General features: G+C 41.7%; 1 protein-coding gene across 10 annotated transcripts; it reads left to right on the plus strand.

The window, feature by feature from the left end:
- The first annotated feature begins 1,185 nt into the window (after positions 1–1,185).
- On the plus strand, positions 1,186–19,980 carry METTL22 (methyltransferase 22, Kin17 lysine). Of its 10 annotated transcripts, none has more exons than XM_006124586.3 (13): positions 1,202–1,335; positions 2,137–2,247; positions 4,198–4,225; positions 5,123–5,271; positions 5,805–6,173; positions 10,732–10,772; positions 10,858–11,002; positions 11,635–11,706; positions 12,383–12,436; positions 13,896–13,976; positions 16,630–16,732; positions 17,868–18,036; positions 19,784–19,980. In XM_006124586.3, exons 4-13 carry the CDS (start codon positions 5,139–5,141, stop codon positions 19,826–19,828), a joined length of 1,212 nt encoding a protein of 403 aa, XP_006124648.1. In that variant the 5' UTR covers positions 1,202–1,335; positions 2,137–2,247; positions 4,198–4,225; positions 5,123–5,138; the 3' UTR covers positions 19,829–19,980. The 10 variants fall into 10 exon arrangements, with proteins under 10 accessions (XP_006124652.3, XP_006124648.1, XP_006124651.1 ...); XM_006124588.4 differs by having other exon boundaries at positions 1,329–1,454; XM_006124587.4 differs by lacking the exon at positions 1,202–1,335 and adding an exon at positions 1,342–1,480.
- Positions 19,981–21,878: the final 1,898 nt, after the last annotated feature.

Consider the following 21,878-nt stretch of genomic DNA (forward strand, 5'->3'; position numbering starts at 1 on the left):
GACTTAGGATGGAGTTTGCTGTCTGCTTTTGAGAGTGGTGCAGGGCCAGGACAGGGGTGAGCCTGCCTTAGCCCCTTGTACCACCACCCAGGAACCACCTGAGGTAAGCAGTGCCCAGCTGGTACTCACATCCTGAAACCTTACCCCAGTCATGAACCCCTTTCTGCACCCCAAGACCCTGCCCTAGCCCTGAGCACCCCTGCATCCAAGCCCCCTCCAGCCCCCCTACTGCCTGCCCCAGGTTCCCCTCCAAATGCCTTAATCTAAGACCAGAGCCTGCACCCCAACCCTCTGCCCCAGACTGGTGAAAGTGAGAGAGGGTGGGAGAGGGAAGAAGGATGGAGTGAGCAAGGGTGGGGCCTCAGAGAAGGGGCACAAAGGAGGCAGGGCAAGGATATTTGGGTTTCAAGAAAATTGTGGATTGCACTTAAATTAAAAAAGTGAACTCACACTTAAAAAGGTTGGAGACCCCTGCTCTATTTGGTGTGGGACAATGGTGCTCGGTTCTGTGCTGGTATAACGTTGGCACCAAGGGTGTGTCTAGACTACAGGGTTTTATCGACAAAACTGCCACTGGATTCTGTCGACATAACATCAACACCAAAGGAATAACACCTTTTCTCAACAAAGTTCTGTCCACAGAAGGCGTTACTGCGTCTCCACTGTCCTCTGTCTGCACTCTCATGTCAACAGAGCGGCTTGCTGTGTCAGCAGAACTGGATGTTGTCTAGATGCACTTTGTCCACAGAAGCTTTGTCAACAAGACTATGTCTACACTCGTGGCTTCTTGCCCAAGTAATATGCAAATGAGGCTAAGCTTGGAACATCCCCGAGCCTCATTTGCATACCTAATGAGCCACCATTTTTTTCAGAAGAGGCTCTTGCGCAAGAAGGAGCGTCTACACTGCCCCTTCTGGCACAAGAAAAATCCTCTTGAGCAACGCCATTCTTCCTGAAAAGTAATAGGTGTAATGGCCTTGCACACGAGCTTCTGAAAAAAAATGGTGGCTCATTAGGTATGCAAATGAGGCTCGGCGATATTCCACGCTTAGCCTCATTTGCATATTACTTGTGCAAGAAGCCACGTGTAGACATAGCCAAGTGTGCCAGGGCTCCCTTCCAGGCCCGAAGCCAGCCCCAGCCCGTAGCGTAGGGCTCCTGGGTGAGCGAGAGGACGGGGCAGCAGCATCCCTTAGCATCCGGGTCCCGGCTGCCCCGCTCTCCCCCACCAGTCTGGCCCCGCCTGTCTGGACGCAGCGTGATGGCGTCATGCGGGAGCTGGGGCTGCCCAATGGCGGCGGCGGAGGCGTCGCCTCAGCAACTCTGCTGCGGGAGGTGAGCGCAGGGCAGCCCGCCCCTGTGCTGCCGAGAGCCGGCCTGCCGCGGGGGAGGGTCTGTCAGGCCGCGGGAGCCGCGCGTCGCGGGCCGTGTCGTCAGCGAGCCCCGGGTGGCGGGTCTGTGACCCCGGCGCTGCCCGCGGGTTTGTTGCGTTGACTGGGCGTGTGTGGAGCAGGGCGGCCAGCGGCCGAGAGCGGGGCCGTTACACCCTCCCCCCTCCCCTCTCGTCGTCACCGAGACGCAACAGGGCAGAGGGAGACAAGGCACGAACGCTTCTGTCTGCCCTTTTTCAGCCTGTCTTCAGGTCTTACCGTTGCCTGCAGCGCTGGGACCCTGGGGTGGGAGTTCCCACAGTGCTGCAGGTCCATCGAAGTGGTGATGCGCAGCTTCTAGTTGTCCTTTCCTTACAGGTTTTCCCTTTGCTAGGAAGTGTGACAGCCCCTGCCAAAATAAACATGAAAAATTCCTACTTTCATTTCATATTTAGGAAAATAGGGGTTTTTTTTTGCTAACGTAGAACAAAATATTTAGTTAACAGTTCTGGTCATTTTTATTTGTCTAGGAAGTTCGCCAGTGGTGGTAGCAATTCAGATTAAAATATACTTTTGTGTTTATTAATTAGCCATGGTTCATGTGGTGCTGTAATGTTGTTGGATTTGGGGGGGTTAGTTAACTATTTCATTTCAGATTGTCAGCAAATAAGTTTTGTTTACAAATTTTACAGCATGTGAAATGCTACTCACCACAAATAAGTGGCAAAAGCAGACTGGAAAAATACATTTATTGTGTATTCAACAGGATTACAATGTCATTCACATTCAGGAGAAGACTCAAGTCAGCACAAGGCCTGTGTATTAAAAATACAAGAATAAGAATGAGTTAAGATGAATGTTATACAGATGAAGTGAGGTAAACAGGTGTTTAAGAGATTACACTCTATTTTTTTTGTTCTGTGATGTCAAAACAGCTATTATGTTTCAGAACTTTTCTATACTGTAATACAGACACACTGCTTTCAGGATAGGAAACATGCCTAATTTAAAACAAATTCAGAATTTCTACTTCTCTTGGAGGAAAAGCCTTTACCTTACCAGGAAAGCACATATAAGTGTTTGTGCCCTCATTTTGTGGAGGAGTGCACCAAGCACCTGAGCTTTTGTGAGAAATGTGGGGCTTCTTTTGAAACTTAAATGACTGACCAGTAGTGGATCTTTAGTGGCCTATCCCTGTTGTGATACTTTTCTCTGTGAAGGAGCTACATTATGTCTATAATAGCAATGTTAGATATCGTGTAATAGAATAGTTGTGTAACTGCATGAAAACTTAGCAGTTACACAACTATTCGATAGTTCCCAGGGTTGGGGACAGCAGCCAGTACGCTCATGGCCCCACTCCCAGGGAGCCTTCTGCCAACTCACGCTGCTGCCTCTGTAAGCAAAGGCAGCAATCCCAGGGTGGCAGGCGGTAGAGCCTGTCTGCCAGGGGAGCCAGTTTAAAAACTAGATCCCCATGTAGACCAGCTACCTAGTCCAAGCCGATCTAGATCCTAGGATACAGAGGCAGCAGTGGGGGTAGCAGCAGCTCCTATCCACAGGGGTCTGAGCTCGCCATGGACAGAGGCTGCTCTGTGACAGCAACCTCTCTACGTGGGGAGCTTGGACCCCATCAGCCTCTGTCTGCGGAGAGTTTGAGCTGTGGCAGACGGAAGTGGCACTCTCCCCTGTTGCCTCTGATAGAGGCAGCAGCATGGGGGGGGGGTGCAGGTGGCACCCCAAAGCTGGTGCTGGAGGGAACCAGCTTTTAAGCTGATTCCTGTCCTTCCTCCGCCCCCCCGAAGGAGGCAGCAAAAGAGGGGCAGGTGGGTCTGTGGAGCAGGCACACACGGGACACCTGCTTGACAGCTGGTTGCTCGTGTATCTGTTCCAGTCTGCCACCCTCACCCTCCACGCTGCTGCCTCTCAGTCAAGCGCAGCAGCACTCTAGGAGTGGAGGGGCAGGCAGATCCAGATCTAATGCAGAGACAGTGTGTGTAGTCAATGAGATTAACCTATAAATCTAGGTTTATTGATTAATTGTGTAGTTGACTACATGTTGACATCCCCAGTCTATGATGCATGCTGGAATGAAAAGTTGATAGTTGGTAACTTCACTATGAGTTTCATTTCCCCTTGTTTTTAATTTGTCCCGATCTCATGTTTCTCATTAGAAATGCATTCAAAAGGGAAAAACAGGATTAGGTATAGCTTCATTTTTCCCCCCTTTAATTGTCACTGCCTTCCACCAGAATGTGTAACTCTTACCTGTGAAGAAAGGGGGAGCTTCTTTAAAGAGTCGGAGTAGTCTGGGGGAAGTTTACTTGCTTGAGAAGATGCATAGAACCCCAGATTTTATTTGAAATAGCTTATACTCGTTGCCAGGACTTGCCAAGCGGCTGCGAGCCCTGCTCGCCAACTGTGCAGTTCTGCGAGCTGCACATGCGCAGATCGCGCGGCACCAGCTGTGCCGGCTTGTAATCTGCTTGCCACGGGCGAGTAGATTACATGATTTGTCGAGCCTTGCTCATTGTTTTATTGGTTACAAAGACCAAGAGCCATATGCTTTTGATCCTTTTCATAATCACTCCAGAACTTGCCACATTTTTCTAGGTTATTTTCTTCTAGGGTCTGCATACTAGCTTTCCTAACACCTCTGATAAAAGACCACGTTTGAGAACAGTTTTAAAAAATCTTCATTTTTATGCTGATTCCAATACAGTTCTTGGTTAGAACAGACTGTCCACATAATGTATTCTAAGAAAGGGGTCAAAGCTTCCATTTTCAAAAAAACAAACAGCTTATGTTTGTGTTTGTCTATCCACAGGATCACAGATAAGGTTCAAAATTATCATGTAAGTTACAGAGTTTTTTTTAAATGTTAAAAAATGTTTCCATAGTGAGGGGCTATTTTCTATTAATTTGTGTTTGCCTCTGTGAAGGAGCATGATTTAGTGCTTGACATTAGTGCTCCCGAGCATGTATGACTAGAAAGAATGTAACTAATATTTTAAAAAGCTCTCTGCCCTCTAATTCTGAAATTGCAGGTTAGAAAATCAGATATGTAGATGCCTATGTTCACTGAAGGACATTGACTGATGTTGCCAAGTCTTGGGGTTTACTTTACTCTTTTAATGAAACATTTAGACTAGTGATTTTGGGAGATGAACATGAAATGCATTAAAGTTGCCAGATGTATTGAAAGTACTGAGCACCCACCCTGTAAAATCAGGTCTTATAGCTGTCCCAGTCTGACCCCCAAAGCCATTAGTCACATTGAAAAACTTGGGGAGGGGGGGGTGGAGAGAGACAGAGTAAACACTTGTTTGATGTATTTTCAGAATGTGGCACAATAATTTTTTTTTCACAACAAACAAAAAATGGTTTAGTGCAAGATTTCTGTCAATCATCCTGTAAAAAATGTCGGTTTTTACAGGCATTGTACATCCCATTGAAGCCTCAGTTTTGAAGTGGATGGAATGAAATGTTAGACTGAATGGAGAAACAATATAATTCATATTTTTATAAGGAATGATACAGCAGCTTTTTAAAATACCAGGCTATAACCTGTATCCTGCTTTACTTTTTTATATCTTACTGGAGAGTAATATACTAAGCTTCCATGATACTGACTTGCCTAGGATCTTCATCAGAACTGTCTTGTTTGCTCATTAAGAAAACCTGACATTTTAAATAAAGTGTGCTAAAGCATCTCCTGTTACAGCATTTCACAAGGTGCTGTCTTGTTGTAGATGTCCCCAGCATACCATGGTAGATGTAGCAAAGAAAGAGACGATGAATGACATCACATTTAGAAGCAACACTGTACTTTCTGACATTCATCTACATACCCCAAGCAAAAGACATCTCATGGTCCGATTGAATACTGTTGGACAGCCAGGTAATTTATAATTAGCAGATGCTTAGAGTTTCATGATTGGTAAAATAGGGATAATTATAGCAACCTCCTTTGTAAAGTACTTGGTGATCTGCTGATGAAAAATGCAATATAGAAGTTAGGTATTTATTTACTATATTAGATTTACCTACTTACTTGTAACAATTCAATCCTGGTTTCAGTGCTTAAACTAAATTCTTAATTGGCCGTTAAAAATTTGTGTCTAGTCAGAAATGTCAGTGTTAACTGTATTTAGTTATAAAAATTTTTAATAGTTGTCAATGTTTACAGAGTAACATTCACTGTAATCATAGTGCCAGTTTTCCTGGCTACAGAGAGCTCTCTCATAATCTCCTGGTTTTGCTTTTATGTAAACTCAGCGATTTATTAAAAAAAAAAACTTGTATTTTTATATCTTAAACTGAAATAAATTTGAAAATGGAAAATTTCACATTGATTGTGTCTTTAAGCTTCTATAGTTTTCTCTTTAACATCCTTTGGGTTTTTTGTTTTGTTTTGTTTTGTTTTTGTTTTAGTATTTCTATCACAATTCCAGCTCCTTTTGAAAAAAAATAATTTGGAGTCTGAGAAAAAAAAGGGAAAGGACCTTTCAACAGAAAATATAGGACAACAAATTAAAGGTGGGAAGGAATTGTGTGACAACGGTAGCAATGACTTAGATTTTCTCAGCAAAAATGGAAGAGAAGTCAGTAATTTTAAAGGAATAGAAACTCTGCTGGATGATGATGGGGATTTGGAAGTGATCAGAAGGCCTCGATCTAAGCCTGATCCAGAAATGGAGGCTCTATCAAGGGACAAAGTGTATCCCATAATTCTGACTAAAGGAGAAGATATTTTTGAAGATGCAAAGCAAGAAAGTACCTGCAATAATATTATTAAAATAGGTAAGCAAAGCTATACGCTGATATAAATTGTAAGAACAGATTTCAATCACTTCTTACAAAAGAAAACATGGATAAGAGTGCTATTGCAGCACAATAATTTGTATGCTAATCTGTCTTGCTTAACATATGCTCTTTCACCAAATCTTGTGAATCTACATGTCCTTTGAGTACGTAAGCACATTTCAGAAATTTGTTCAATGCTAATTGATTCAGCAGATTGGTTCAAAATGTTCAAAGAAGAGTGCTTATTCTTATAAGAATGGCCAGACTAGGTCAGACCAAAGGTCCATGTAGCCCAGTATTCTGTCTTCTGACAGTGGCCAATCCCAGGTGCCTAAAAAGGCAAAGAACAGAACATGTAATCAACAGGGCATGTCTACACAGAAGGACAAAAGTCGAATTAAGATATGTAACTTCAGCTACATCAATTGCATAGCTTAAGTAGAAATAGCTTAATTCGGCTTTTGGCATGGTCTACGCAATAGGAAGTTGAAGGAAGAACACTCTTCCTTTGACTTCCATTACTCTTCATGAAATAAAGGTTACCATGAGTCAGAGTAAGAAGTCCTCCAGCTCAACAGTGTTTTGAAATAAAGATTTGTAATGTAGATGTGTACTATGTAATTTTGGAATAACATCAGTTATTCCAAATTAACACTGCTGTGTAGATAGCCCAAGTAATCCCTTCCCTGTCACCAATTCCCAGCTTCTGACAGAGGCTTGAGACACCATTCCTACCTATCCTGGCTAATAGCCATTGATGGACCTGTCCTCATGAATTTACCTAGTTTTTTTTTTTTTTAATTCTGTTATTGTCCTGGTTTTCACAATGTTCTCTGGCAAGGAGTTCCACAAGTTGACTGACTGTGTGTTAGAAATATGAAAGTGTAACCTTGTACACAGTTAACCCATGAGCCTGGGCTCATGAGTTAATGTTCATGGTTACATGCAGCCTTTCCTTCTACCCCCACACTACTCCCTCTTTATCAAAGGTGGACGGGCAGGCAGGAGCTGGCATGTGCAGGGAGCCGGCTTTAAGCTGACCTCCCCACAACCAATTATTTAATTAAATGCATTTTAACATCCCTACTGTGCATGTGTGAAGAAAAATTTCCTTTTTGTTTGTTTTAAACTTTCTGCCTCTTAATTTCTTTTGGTGATCCCTAGTTCTTGTGTTATGGGAACAAGTAAATAACTTTTCCTTATGTACTGCTCCATGTTGATCATGATTTTATAGACCTCTATCATATCCCTCCTTTTCTAAGATGAAAAGTCCCAGTTTTATTAATCTCTCCTCATATGGTAGCCATTGCAAACCTCTAATCATTTTTGTTGCCCTTTTCTGAACTTTTTCCTGTGTTGAGATATACTTTTTGAGATGAGGCAACCATGTCTGCATGCAATATTTGAGATATGGGCTAGGAATGATAAATAGTGATTAGTAAGCAATTGAGTAGTTGATGGAATTTCCAATGCCTACTCGATTAGTCCATAAAGAGGTTCGCTGCGGCTCTGCTTTTTAAATGTAGTAAGAGCCGCCAGGCTCTTATTACATTTAAAAGGCAGAGCCGCAGCAGACCGGGACCAGGATGAGCCAGGACAACTGAGTCCCAACTCCCACCCAATCCCAGAGGCTGTACTTCTGCTTTTTAAATGCAGTAAGAGCCGGGAGCTAACCCTGCTACAGCTCTGCCTTTTAAATGTATTAAGAGCTGATAGAGGCAGCACAAGTGTGGGAGGGAGAAGTGACTAGTTGAATCACTACTCGACTACCCGATAAGCATATGCTTATCGGGTAGTCAACTAGTTGCTTACATCCCTATTTCCAAGCAGTCCAGCTATAGTTACCTCTTGGACCAGATCTTGCACTCCATTTAAGACTAAATCAAGAATTGCCTCTCCTTGAGTGTTTCAGAGCCAGCTGCTCCAAGAAGCAGTCATTTAAGGTTTCAAGAAACTTTATCTCTCCTTCCCATCTTGAGGTGACATGTACCCAGTCAATATGAGGATAGTTGAAATTATGGATATAAAAGTCCATTTAATCCGTTAACCAGTTAAACATTATGTTTAACTGATTTGCTGCTCATATGGTCAGAGGGCTTGGCCAGGCTGGAGTGCCCCTTTCCACCCATGGCATGGTGCTATGGGCAGCAGGCCCACCTGGGCTGGAGTGGCCCAGGTTAACCATTGACATCCTTAGTTGAAATCCCCTATTATTTTTTAATTTATTTTTATTGTCTCTCATCTCCTTCAGCATTTCAGTCACTATCATTAATCCTGGTTAAGTGGTCAGTAATATATCCTTACTGCTATATTCATGTTATTAGACCATGGAATGTAGTAAGAGCCGCCAGGTTTTGTACCCTGGAATTACTGTGTCCCAATGATTATCCTCATTCCAACAAATTTCTGTGATGCCTACCATATCAGTATCCTCATTCAATATGAAGCACTCTAGTTTACCCATCTTATTATTTAGCCTTCTAGCATTTGTACATAAGCACTTAAAAATTTATCACTATTTAGCTGTCTGCCATTATCCCATGTGATCAAATGGGACTCATTTGATTGTTTCTCATCTGATCTTACCCATATCTTATCAACTTACATCTAGGGATTTAAATTAACCAGTTAACTGGAACCGGTAAGCCTCGCTTGTTCACTGGTAGGGACTGGAGCAGCTCCCTGACTACTCTGTGCCAAAACAGAGCAGTACTCTGTTTTATCTCTTTTCTGTAAGTTTTATAGAGAAGAAGTGTCTTTCAGCATTCGCTCAGTTATGTCAATTTTGAGGTTTGTACTTGACTTGGTGATTCTGTCTCTCTCTTAGTTTTATGAGAAGCAATCCCATTCCAGGCACATCCTGTTTTCCTGACACAACCAAACCCTTACATTGCTTTAAGTTATAAGAGGAAACTATATGCTGAATTTGGGAGGGAATGTGGGGTCTGGGAGGGAGTTTGGATGAAGGAGGTGGTTGTGACCTGGGACACTGGACTGCAATGTAGGAGAGGGTGCAGGGATTTGGGTAGGGCAGGAGAGAGTTGTGATGTGGGGTAGGGAATTGGGGTGCAGGAGGAGGTACAGGGGTTTGGGTTATGACCTAAGGCAAGGAATTGGGGTGCAGGATCTGGAATGGGAAATGGGTTCAAGAGGGGGACAGAGGGTTTCGGTTGTGGGATAGGGTGGCAGGAGTTGGGGGAGAGGCTGGTGTGCCTGGAGGCAGGCTCTGACCAGAAGACTTACCTGGCTGACTCCCAGCCAGCAGCCCAGCACATTTCTCAAGTAGTCTCCCTGCTTGCCTCCCTCCCCCGCATAGACTGCTGTGGCCAGGTGTATCTGTGATTCAGAGCCTGAGAGGAGAGGGGAGCAGTGGTTTGCACGCTGCCTGTTCTTCAAACAGGCAGCTCCCATTGGTCAGAAACCGACCAATGGGATTGTGTTTGGGGTGGGGGCAGCGCATGAAGCCTCTCCTGCCTCCCCCAGGCTCACAGCTGTAAAAGAGAAATTGCCCAACAGCTGCTTTTCTGAGCAGCAGGCAGCAGTGGTGGAGAAGGGGGGCAGGGAGCCTGCCCTGAGGCTCCCTGCTGTGTCTGGGAGCCTGATCTGGTGGCTTGGCTGCCAAAGGCCATATTTTGCCCAGTCCTGACCCAGCTGAGGAGGAGTTGAGGAGGAGTTCTTGAACAGACACACACTCTAAAATATGTAGATGATGATTTGTTCAGGTGAAGAGCTCTGTGTAAGATGGAAAACTTGTGTTTTTCTCACAAACAGAAGTTGGTCCAATAAAAGGTATTAATTCACTCTCCTTGTCTCTCTAATATCCTGGGACCAACATGGCTACAATGGCAGTGCTTCTTTTACTCTATTTGAAACTCCTTCATAAGGAAGGGAGTTGATTTATACGGAGAATTAGAATTGATCTGATAGTGTCCAGGGATCCAAAATTCCAGGAAAGCTTTTCCTGCTAGACTATACCAGTTAAGTTGTTATTGAACAAAAGCTGTTAACATTTGGCTCTTCAGTGGCATATATGTGATCACAGTTCACTTGTTGGAGGGTAGTTTTCCAACTCTTAAGCCACCATCATAGCTGGCACTACCTTAGCATACTTATGACAGTCTGAGTCAGCAAAAAAACTTTTGTCCCTAGAGTTTGTCCTTTTTGTCATAATTGAGGCAGGTTGATAATTAGAAAAGAAGGTTATGCTATCGCTACCTGTAGTCCACTTGTTATAGCTTAATGGAAGATCTCTAGTAAATGTTCTAAAATAAAAATAGCCACTTATAAATGCTTATCCATTGTTCTGATGCTATAAACAAAACAGCTCCATGAGTATGTTCAGAATCTGCATGTAAAGCATTATACACCCTAGTCTCCTCTTTTTTACATGTGAATCTAAATAAAAAAATTTAAAATTTCCTAATTCAATTTGAACAGTTTTCAGATGAAGTGTTTAAAAAAAGAGTAAACTTAATGTCAAACAAGTAACATAAGTTTCATAACTAAAAAAAATGTTTAAAGTACTTATTTCCTTCTTTTGCTTTCATTCTACCAGAGCACACAATGGCAACACCATTGGAAGACGTTGGTAAACAAGTATGTATCTTCTTCCTAATATGCTGCACTTTGTGAGCGGAGCATCACAGCCATAACTGTCTATGCCTTCTGTTGTCTCCTGAAGGTCTGGCGAGGAGCCTTTCTTCTTGCAGATTACATCTTGTTCAAAAGGGACATGTTCAGATATTGCACAGTATTAGAACTTGGAGGAGGCACTGGAATTACAAGCATTGTCATGGCAATGATTGCTAAGACTGTATACTGCACAGGTACTTTGATGCAATTATTTTTAACTAGCAGAAATCCCTGGCGTCGCCCGGGATACATATAGTAAAAGGTGTAATGAATGAACTGCATCAATGACATTAACATAGCATATTTTATTGGAAATACTTTTCTCTTATATATGACTAAGAAATTAACATAGCAAGTGATGTGCTTACAAAACATATTTACATGTAACTCATTTCTTGCTATCAAAAGGTGTGGTGAATGAACTACGTAAATTATGTTACATAGATATTGGAAGATAGCTGGAAGATAGCTGTTTCTTCTCCCCTACCCCAGCCATGCATTGCACTCGGCTCCAAGCCCTCTACCTCCGCAGCATGCCTGACCAAAGAGTTCCAGTGTATAGATGTGCAATTTGTACAAGTTGTCTGTGTGAAAATGTTTGACAGTCTTAGTTTGGGTCTTTATGAACAAGTGTCTAGATCGTAAAATGCTTATCACTGCTGGCCTTAATATTGGATTTTATTTGCAGTGTCAGCAGATAGCACAATTACTATGTATAGACTCTGGTGACTGACCTATTTTCTCACACCAAGAAGGGGTCAATCACATGGATCAGGGTTTCAACACATTCAGAATATAATATTGCTTTCAATACCATTATTTCCAGATGTTGGTGAAGATCTATTGGCTATGTGTGAGCAAAATGTAATATTAAACAAACATCTTATTGAGCCAGCAGGTAAGAACCAGATGTTTCTCAACTGCAAGTTTGGGCCTTTGTCAGTAGAACTGTTCCTAGAATGTACAGTAGGGGCCATATAAATTGATGTCACTTTACAAATGTTTACAAACAATTGAACTTCTTTAAATTTGTTTCTATATTTCCAAGATATGAAAATTGTCTATGGAGCCCCTTCTGAGCACAGGACAAGACTCTTTTTAGAGTTCAGCTATCTTCCAATCAGATATAGGCAACCATGGTTGTTGCATAGATACTGTGTAATACGGAATCTTTCAGGAGTCACCTGGAATAACTGGGATTCAGGAATATCTTTGGGCCAAAGTCAGCAGTGATGTAAATTGAGTGTTAATGGTGAAATGGTATAATTGTTTCACATTGGTACATACAAAACCAGTGCCAAAGGGATGGGAGGGAGCTAGCTTGTAGGTAAAACAATTAACAGAAGGCCAGAAGCTAAAGCAGGCTCCTTCTTCTGTACTTCTCTCATCATTTCCTCCCCCATGTATAGCTATCAGATTTGTGTCAATTTTATTTACCATTTTTCCACTTACGGCACCATTTCTCTGCTGATTTTTGGCCCTTGATCTCCACTAAGCTGCCATTTGAAGGGTAGATACAACTAATTTGCCCATAAGATGTGGGTTTTTTTTTTTTTTTCTGTGTGCGCACGCAGGAGGTGAAGTTAAGGTAAAAGAGCTGGATTGGCTGAAAGATGGATTCTGTACTGGTAAGTAGTTGTGATGGATTTAATTCCAATTGTTTTCTATGATAATTTTGAATTGTTGAACATACTAAACTGCAATTAATAACTCTTCAGTTACAGCGGGTTCTAGTAAAAGTCACTTTTCAGAAACCATTCTGACTTATTAAAATTAATGATAGTTTCCATGAGCAAGAGTACTGAATTATAAACCAATAAGTGTCACAGTTCAGGTGCTAATTGCACCTCTGCTTCTTCCATGGTATCCTCATGGTCAAGGCTCAACAAACCACTGATTCTACTCGCCCGTGGCGAGTAGATTTCAGCCAGTCGCTCCGTGCGTCCCATTCACCGATGCTGCGCGCATGCGCAGCACCGGTCTGGCGCATGCGCGGTGCGGGACTAGCGAGTAGCTCTCGCCACGGTTTGTCAGGCCCTGCTCATTGGTGCCCCATTAGATGTCAGGCTTCCAGCCATAAATTCTCTATGAGCAGGAACTCTCCTCCCACTCCTTCAGACTGGGGACTCATGGTTGCACACCAGGCAACCCAATCTGATGAGAATGAGTCCTAATAGAAAGAGGAAAGCATAGAACTTCATTGGAGTGGAGGTTGGGTGCTCTTGAAGGGGATGAGAGTTCATGGAAACAAGCTCACCAATACCCAATCCCAAAAAGTCTTCTATGAATTCTCATTTACTCCTTTCTCCATATTGTGGTTGAGGCCTTTACCCTTAACCTCTTGCTCTGGAGGCAGATACCTTATCCACTGTGCTACTGGAGGGAGCCCACCAACCTCCCTGCAGTCTGGGCCCCCTTGTCCTTCCTTTTTTCCAAGGGTGCCAGGTCCACGTTGGTTGGGGGGGGGGCTTGAACCTTCAACCTCTGACTCCGCAGTCAAGTACCTTATCTATTAGTAACACCAATGCCCTAAGTATGATAAGTCTCTAAAATCATGGATGATGTGGAAAAAGTGAATAGGGATGTTTTATTAATCTCTTCACATAATACGATAATTTTAGGTCACCTAACAAAATCAGTAGGCAGCAGGCTTAAACTAAAGAAACAGAAGGACTATATGATACAATGCACAATCAACTTGTGGAACTTATTGTCAGGAGAGGTCATAAAGGCCAAAAATATAACTGGTTTTAGAAAAGAATTACATACATTCATGGAGGCATTGTCCATTAGTGGCCATTAACTGAGATAGGGATATAATGCCATGTTCTGCCAGATGTTATAGACTCATAGAGCTGGAAAAGCCCTCAGAAGGTCATCAAGTCCAGCCCCCTATTCTAGGCAGGACCAATCCCAACTAAATCAACCCAGCAAGGTTGAGATTAGACAATGAGATGGATCGCTCAATAATTGCCCTTTTCTGTTCATTCCCTTTTGAAGCATCCGGCATTGGCCACTGTAAGAAGACAGGATTCTTGGCTAGACCTTTAATCTGATCCATAATGATCATTAGTATGTTCTTTGTAGACCCTGAAGCTCGCTACAGTTGGTCTGAAGCAGAGATTGCTGATTTGCATGACCACACCACAGTGATACTGGCAGCTGATGGTAAGAGAATGTAATGGAAAACAAGGAATTTGATGAAATTGACATTTGGATGTGCAAGTGTCAAGTACTTAACCTTGGATTTGGATAACTTTTTTTTTTAAGTAGACCATCTCGTCAGCTGATGTTAATTGATTTCAATGGAGCTATTATAGTCTTTGCTATCACGGACAAAATCTAGATGAGTTGTTTATTACAAGTAGCAACTTGAATCCTAGAACATCTACTCAGTCTCCCTGCCAACTTGTGTGGTTTTATATTTTCATATTTTCTTACATGTTTTTCTCTGTCCAGTTGCTAAGTGAAAGACTCATGCAAGCAATAGCTAACAGACTTACCTCACTATATAGGTAAAACAGTGAAATATTGGTGATGAAATAAATAGATTGATGGGACATGTTTCTCTTATGTTTGAGTTACAATTGTCCTAGGATGTTACTTCTAACACTATGAGGTGCAAAAGTTTCAAGACATGATTGTATTGATATTCTTTTACTACAGGCAGTCCCCGGGTTACGTACAAGATAGGGACTGTAGGTTTGTTCTTAAGTTGAATCTGTATGTAAGTTGGAACTGGCGTCAGCTGCTGCTGAAACTGATCAGTTTCAACCGCGGCTGAATCTGGATGCCAGTTCTGATTTACATACAGATTCAACTTAAGAAACCCAGGCGTCCCCAAGTCAGCTGCTGCTGAAACTGATCAGCGGCTGATTCCAGGAAGCCTGGGGCAGAGCAACTCTGCCTCGGGCTTCCTGTAGTCAGCCGCTGGTCAGTTTCAGCAGCTGCTGACTTGGGGACACCTGGGGCAGAGCAGCTGGGGTGCTGCTGGGTTGCTCCAGTAGCGCGGCTCCTCGGCGCTACTGGAGCAACCCAGGAGCAACCCAGCAGCACCCCAGCTGCTCTGCCTCAGTCGTCCTGATTCAGCCACTGCTGAAACTGACCAGCAGCAGCTGAATCAGGACGCCTGGGGCAGAGCAGCTGGGGTGCTGCTGGGTTGGTCCGGAGCGGCGCTGCGGGACCAACCCGGCAGCCCCCAGCTGCTCTACCCTAGGGGTAGGCAAGAAAAGCCTGGTCTGCTGGGGGGGGCACTAGCTGTACCCCCCCCCCAGCAGACCAGGGAGACGGGGGTGGCGGGACCGCCCAAGTCCTCCACGGCTTTGCTCCCTCTCCCTGGTCTGCTGACCTGGGAGACGCGGAGCAAAGCCTTGGAGCACGCGGGCAGTGGGACAGTCCAGGCGTGCCACGGCTGTCCAACTGCTGGCGTGCTCCGAGGCTTTGCTCCCCGTCTCCCTGGTCTGCTGGTCAGACCAGGGAGACGGAGAGCAAAGCCGCGGAGCACGCCTGCAGCAGCCTGCAGGTGTGCTCTGCGGCTTTGCTCCTGTCCCCCTGGTCTGCTGGGAGGGTCCAGCAAAGTCGCTGGACCCCCTCCCCCAGCAGACCAGGGACACCAGAGCAAACGAGCAAAGCCGCCCAGGCAGCGGCTTTGCTCTGGTGTCCCTGGTCTGCTGGGGGGGGGTCCAGCGACTTTGCTGGACCCCCCCAGCAGACCTGGGAGACCGGGAGAAGCTTTTCTCACCCCGGAGGACACGGGTGGCGACCCGCCGCCCGTGAGCTCCAGGGCGAGAAAAGCCCCATTCGTAAGTGCGGATCCGACGTAAGTCGGGGACTGCCTGTATATATGACATTTTAACTTCTCTGAAGCAGTTTTTCTTGTGCTCCATTTACAATTCCTGCAGTTAGTAGTGAACTTACCACACCTCCTCTCTCAGAAAATTATTTAGATGTTATTTTTGAACTTTGTACCTTTCACTGTAGATTTTGGAAAAACAAGAGACTTTTTTCCTTGAAAATCATGTAATTTACTCTTTTTTTATACAGTTTGAACACACTTTCAGCCTTTTCTTTCTGCTAAATATTTTCTAGTATAGCTGTTATGCAATGTTTCATAGTAAGTAATGCCTGAATTTGTCAAACTCATTTTTTAAAGACACTAGGCAGGACTTACACAGACAGACAGATCAGGAAGCAAAGCTTTTTATACATCATACAATTATGATGCTGAGGATAACCTGGATGGCTTTTTTCCCCGTTTTTGGCATACTATATCTTTTGACTTTAAGAAATTTCTATGAAATTTAACTTTAAGTTGAGTAGAGCTACTACTATTTTGTGCTGGTATGAGATAGAAGGCTTCATGATTTATGTCTGCTCGTTCCTTTAAGATATACTTTAAGATATTTCTTGGTTGGGAGAGAGTCTCCTTATAGATAATGCCTGTTTCCATGCTAATGATTTCTATTGACTTCACTACAGGCTGGATTGATGGGCATTGATCATCCAGTGAAGGTCAATTTTTCACATCTAGTATATGCTACTAATGTAATGCCAATTGTATAGCTTAGATTGACCTGTCCCCATAGTGTTGACTTGCCCAAACTGGTGAAGGCTTGACAAAGAGCAATTGTAATTAATACAGGAAAGTCAACTGTTGCCATTAAAAGCCCTTTGTACTTTCTGCTATACTCTCTGGATTTGTCCCAAAGATTGTTGATTAGAAATAATCTGCATAAGTAAGGATGTTTGTATTATGTTTAAGGTTATGTGTGACTAAAACAGTCAACCATTCATCCCTATGTTGATTTTTTTTCTATTTTAGTTTTTTATGATGATGACTTAACAGATGCTTTATTCAAAATACTGTACAAAATCACTCACAACTTGAAAAACTCTTGTTCGATTTACTTATCAATAGAAAAGAGGTAAGTGCCATCTGGACCTTCCTTTATAAGATCTTGGTTTTGCTTCAAAATTAAATGTTCTGATTCTCATAGTGTTAACTGGTCAGACATTTCAATGAATATTCAGTGCACAGTATGTTCATTAGCCTCCTAGTATTCTAGGTTCTGAACCTACAAAAAACAAGATAAACCATTACAATTATTATGTACTATGTCATGCCATCTTTGGGTAGAGTTATGCAAATAGATGTATGTAGACTATTTGTGGGGTTGAAGTCAATGCCATAATAGTCTTTTAATATAATTTATTGTACTAAATTACTTTGTTCTTTTTTGAGTAAGAATGAGTGTGACTGCCTATTCCTATGTTAAAATGTGAATAATTAACAGACCTTGTTTGGGTCTCTGTAGATCTGCTTTCTGTGTGGGCATTGATATAATTTTCCATAGAAATACAAATCACAAGACTGAATCCACATGGAGAAAATGGCCCAAAATTGGTGAGAAGGCAGAGTATAGGGATGTTAATATTTGTTTATTTTTGTAAACATGTCACTACTTAAATTTTCAGCAGTGACACATTTACACGCAGGGGCAGGAGGGATCTGGCTCCCCAGAAACACTGGCTCCTGTCTGTTCCCCTCCCTGCTGCTGCCTCTGATACAGAGCAGCAGTGGGGGGGGGGGGGGTAGCAGGTGGTTTGACAGAACTCAGTATGAGTGGGGAGCTGACTTGAAAGCTGGCTCCCGCTGAGCACTGACTTCCGCCTCTTCCCTCCTCTCCTGCCCCCTCCCCCACCTCTGATACAGAGGCAGTAACATGGAGGTAAGGGAGGGGAGGAGTAGCTGAGTGTAACTGAGGGTTAACCAATGAGGCTCGTAGGTGAACCATGTACACGGACACACATTCACATCCCTAGAAGGTACTTTCTTCCTTTGAAACAAATTTTACCCGGAACTTATCAGTGTTCTGTTTCTGATTAGGATAACACACTTGCTATTAAAAGAACCATTTGACCTCAATGGAAATACATTTATGGTATTTATGTTGAGTTTTTCTCTCTGCTACTGTATTTGAGGAAGTTAACTAGCTATTTAAAACAAGGAATAGTAAAAAATATTATGAGATCAATTTTAAATAGATACTCTATTGACAGACTGAACTTCACTTTAAGACATATGGACATTACATGTGAGGCATACAATCATTTTCGAAATACTTTGAATGATTTGGAGAACTTAGAAGATGGCAAAATGAAATATACCGCTGAGCCCATTAAGCTAGCATTCTCCCAGTTTCTGATTTATGAGCGGATTGAGCAGCTGGTGAGTGGTATTTATCAAATTAAATGTAATGCCTTAAGAGAATCACTTCAAATTAATTTTCATCTATTTAGTCAATGTAGTAAGTAAAAAATACAAACAATTCAACATTTTATTTATTTTAATAAAAGCTATTTGTTGCCCAAGACCTGTTATTTATATTTGTTTGTATGCTGTTTTATCAGTTAATAAGCTATGCCATAGTTATGTTAATAAGCATTATTTTACCTTTTGTGTAAACTAGTATATTTTGCATCATGAACATGCTCACTAGAGCAACAGAAAACATGATTTCAGAGGAACAACAAAACTAAAATATATTCATTTATTTGCTAAGTAAATGTCTAAAATAGTGCTATGATATTTCTCTATGTAAGAAAAGCTCTTTTATATGTTTTGAGTCAAGTATACTGAGTTGCTGGAGTGTACTGAAAGAGAGATGTCAAGTTTTAATAGATTTTAATAATCTCAAAAATTACCGAATACAGTATTTTAAAATGGTTATGTATTTATTTTACCACGGGATCTGTTGTGGCTATACTATACGACTTGCATTCCCTACGTGATGTTAGGTATTATTTAATAGTTTGTACCATTCTAGACATTTGTCATTATTTTCTGCTGCAACAGCAGATAATAAAGTAACCTTGAACTAGATTTTGTAGCAACCTTGAACTATGTCCTGCCTTGGGCAGGGGGCTGGACTTGATAACCTCCTGAGGTCTCTTCCAGCTCTATGATTCTATGCGGTTGATAAAGATTGAAACTAACTTTGCCAAATATTCTGGGTTGTTGTTTTTTTTAAAATTACACACACACACACACACACACACACACACACACACTCTCTGTGTCTGTCTCTGTTTCTGTCTCTCTGTCTCTGTCTCTGTCTCTGTCTCTCTCTCTGTCTCTCTCTGTCTCTCTCTGTCTCTCTCTCTCAACAGAGCCCTAATTTCATAGTTAGTTGTTTTTTATTTCGCTTTGTGTACAAGTGGTAAGAAATAACATCCTATTTTTTGCAGTATGTATTATGAAGTAAACATATGAAATCTGGAGAAAAGTTTTTTTTTCCCCAAAGTTTATATTATGATTGCGTTGGTGTTAGTGCTCTATGTGTAATAAAACCTTAACATAGTGTTTCCAGTTTACCAGAAACTATAAATAAATTTTATAGTCACAATTTACAATATAGTGGTGGAGATGGATTGCTTATAAATTAAACTTTTAACCAAGACAATCTTCTTGGTAATGTTCCATTAGGCAAACACACATTTGCTGCTCTTCATTCCTCAGAAACAGAGATCTTTCATTGTCTTCTGTTCCTCATATTTTTGTAGTAAAATATACTGAGCACATATGTATGCCGTTACATACGTGAAGGCATTATGAAAATCCATTTTCAGAACTAAGCAAAAAAAATGCAGAACAAGTTATCAGCCAAAACATACCTTCTGAAGACCCCAGAATTTGTTAAATTATTGTAATGACATGTATGTACACTTTAATTATTTCAAATTCAGAATTCCATTGTTAATTGCAGAAATAGGTAGATGCAGCTAAAAGATACAAAGCTCCAATAATATTAGCTAAATTAAATCATCAGTCTTCAAAGATACTTCTCTCCTTATGCATATTGCAAGCCAATTTACGTAAGGGGCAGGTGTTGAAATTAATTTAATATTTCTTTATAATTATAATGATGTAGTCACCTGACTGCATTCTGAAAATACACTGTTTTCCTTCTTCACAGGAGCTGTGGAAGATCATTGCTGAACCACTTACATTACCTCTTTAACAGAAGACTGCTGAATGCATTGAGGATATTATTTTATTTGAGAAAATCAATGCTATGATCTAGATTTTTTTTTTCCAAAAGATGTGCTCCCCATGGAACTGAATTTGATGCAGATTTGCCTTCAACTAATTAAATATATCTTGTAGCATATAGAGGATGATTTCTTTATCGTTTTTAATGATATGCAGCTTTTAAATTGCTTCTCATGGTTCAGATCTGAAAGCAACTCTTAACTGCTTCTATCAGCTTTGTGATGGATCTACAGATACTGGCCCTCTCACGGCCACGTCTGTACTTACAGAGATGGATGCTGCAGCAGTTGATTTTCTGGTGTTTAATTTAGCAGGTCTAGTAAAGACCAGCTAAATCAAATGCTGAGGCCACCTCCATCGTTGCTGGTTCTCCTCAAATCATGAGGCAAAAGAGAAGTCAAAGGAAGAATTTGCTCCAGTCGACCTTCCACTGTGGCATCAAAGTTCAAATTAAGATACATCGATTCCAGCTATGCAATTAACATAGCTGCAGTTGCACATCATAATTTAAACTTCCACATAAGTATTGATGCAGCCTAACAATAATGATAAAGTATCTATTCCTGGGCCCCATAGAGGTTTTTTCCTATAACTTTGTCCCATGACACGAATAACCATCTAACCAGCCTCATTCCACTTTACATAAGTGCCAATCTCATACACTTACAATCAGTAAATTTAGTCACCCTCCTCTCAATCAGACCCACATTCTACTTTCATACACTGTTGGTATTATAAATAATTGTGGAGTGACTTTCTGAAATAGGCCCAGCTGCTTTTCACCAGGTAGTTGTTTCCTTCACTCAGAACAATCTTGTTTTAAAATTTTGGAATGATCTACAAAAATGGAGGACTACTTTTTTGCCAATATGGACCTTTCTAGTGTAGAGGCCATAATTTCAACTTGCAGGAGACCGGGAATTGACACACACAGTTTAGTCTTCAGGTTTTATGTGCCTTCCTCTGGAGCAAACCTCCTCACATCTTATGCTGTTTGATCCCTGCAAAGCTGGTGGTGAAAGCAGGTTACTTTCCATGAATTGTCCACCCTCTTGCAGTCCTTGAAATTCTAGCCCCACAATAATATCTATGGATGAGGGAGATTTTAAGAGGAGGAGGAAATTAAAGCCAGAGAACCTCTTTTGCACTACCTGCAAAATATATTATCTGATCTTCGGGTCATTATATAAAAATAGAGTTTGTTGATCAAATCTCTCATGGTTAATAAAAACAAGCCACACAATGTTATATATTCCTACCATACTTTTAAATTTTAAGTGGTGGTCCATCACGGTCACCCACTTTCCCCACTTGTGCAGTTATAGGAACTTCCTGAAGAGCTCTAGAGTTGTTTTTTTAGGGGTTAAAGTGTTGCGTGATGCTCCCAGTGTCAGAACATACTGATTCCATGGTTTCGCTTCCAGCCTAGAGAGCTGTGCTCTTTCATGAAGTAATGTATTTCCCTTCATATTTGATTGCCAAACAAGGCCTCTAGTAGTAGTTTTAAAATATTTTTTTATCCATGGTTTGATTCTTTTAGGACAGTAATTATTGCTTTTCTGTTTCTGTGCATGAGGATATCATTTCTAAGTGATGTTCTTACTTGGGCCCTAATAGTTTGGTAGTGAGGGATTGTTTTTTTTGTTTTGATTATAGATACTTTAGACAATATCATTGATTCATTGATAGGGAGTGTATCCTTGGCTTGGTTTGTGGAGCACATCGGTTTTTTAATGATGATCTTAGCTCACATGTACTTCACTATACCAGATAGGTGCATTAATCAGTCAGGCTACATATTGTGATGGCCTGTGATAAGACTGACTTAATTCCATTGAGACTGATGTTTTGTTCAATGAATATAGAAAGGGGAGACTGGCTTTGTAGGTAGTATCTTGTGTCATAACCTTCACATTGTTTTAGTCTGGCAATTTATTCATAAGTTAACCATATGAGTTAAGTACTGAATAGCATCTTTAATTTTGAACTTTGTTTCTCTGTTTGTCATTGGGGTTAGG

This window comes from Pelodiscus sinensis, chromosome 16, assembly GCF_049634645.1.
Source record: "Pelodiscus sinensis isolate JC-2024 chromosome 16, ASM4963464v1, whole genome shotgun sequence".
In the NCBI taxonomy this organism is placed as follows: Eukaryota; Metazoa; Chordata; order Testudines; family Trionychidae; genus Pelodiscus; species Pelodiscus sinensis.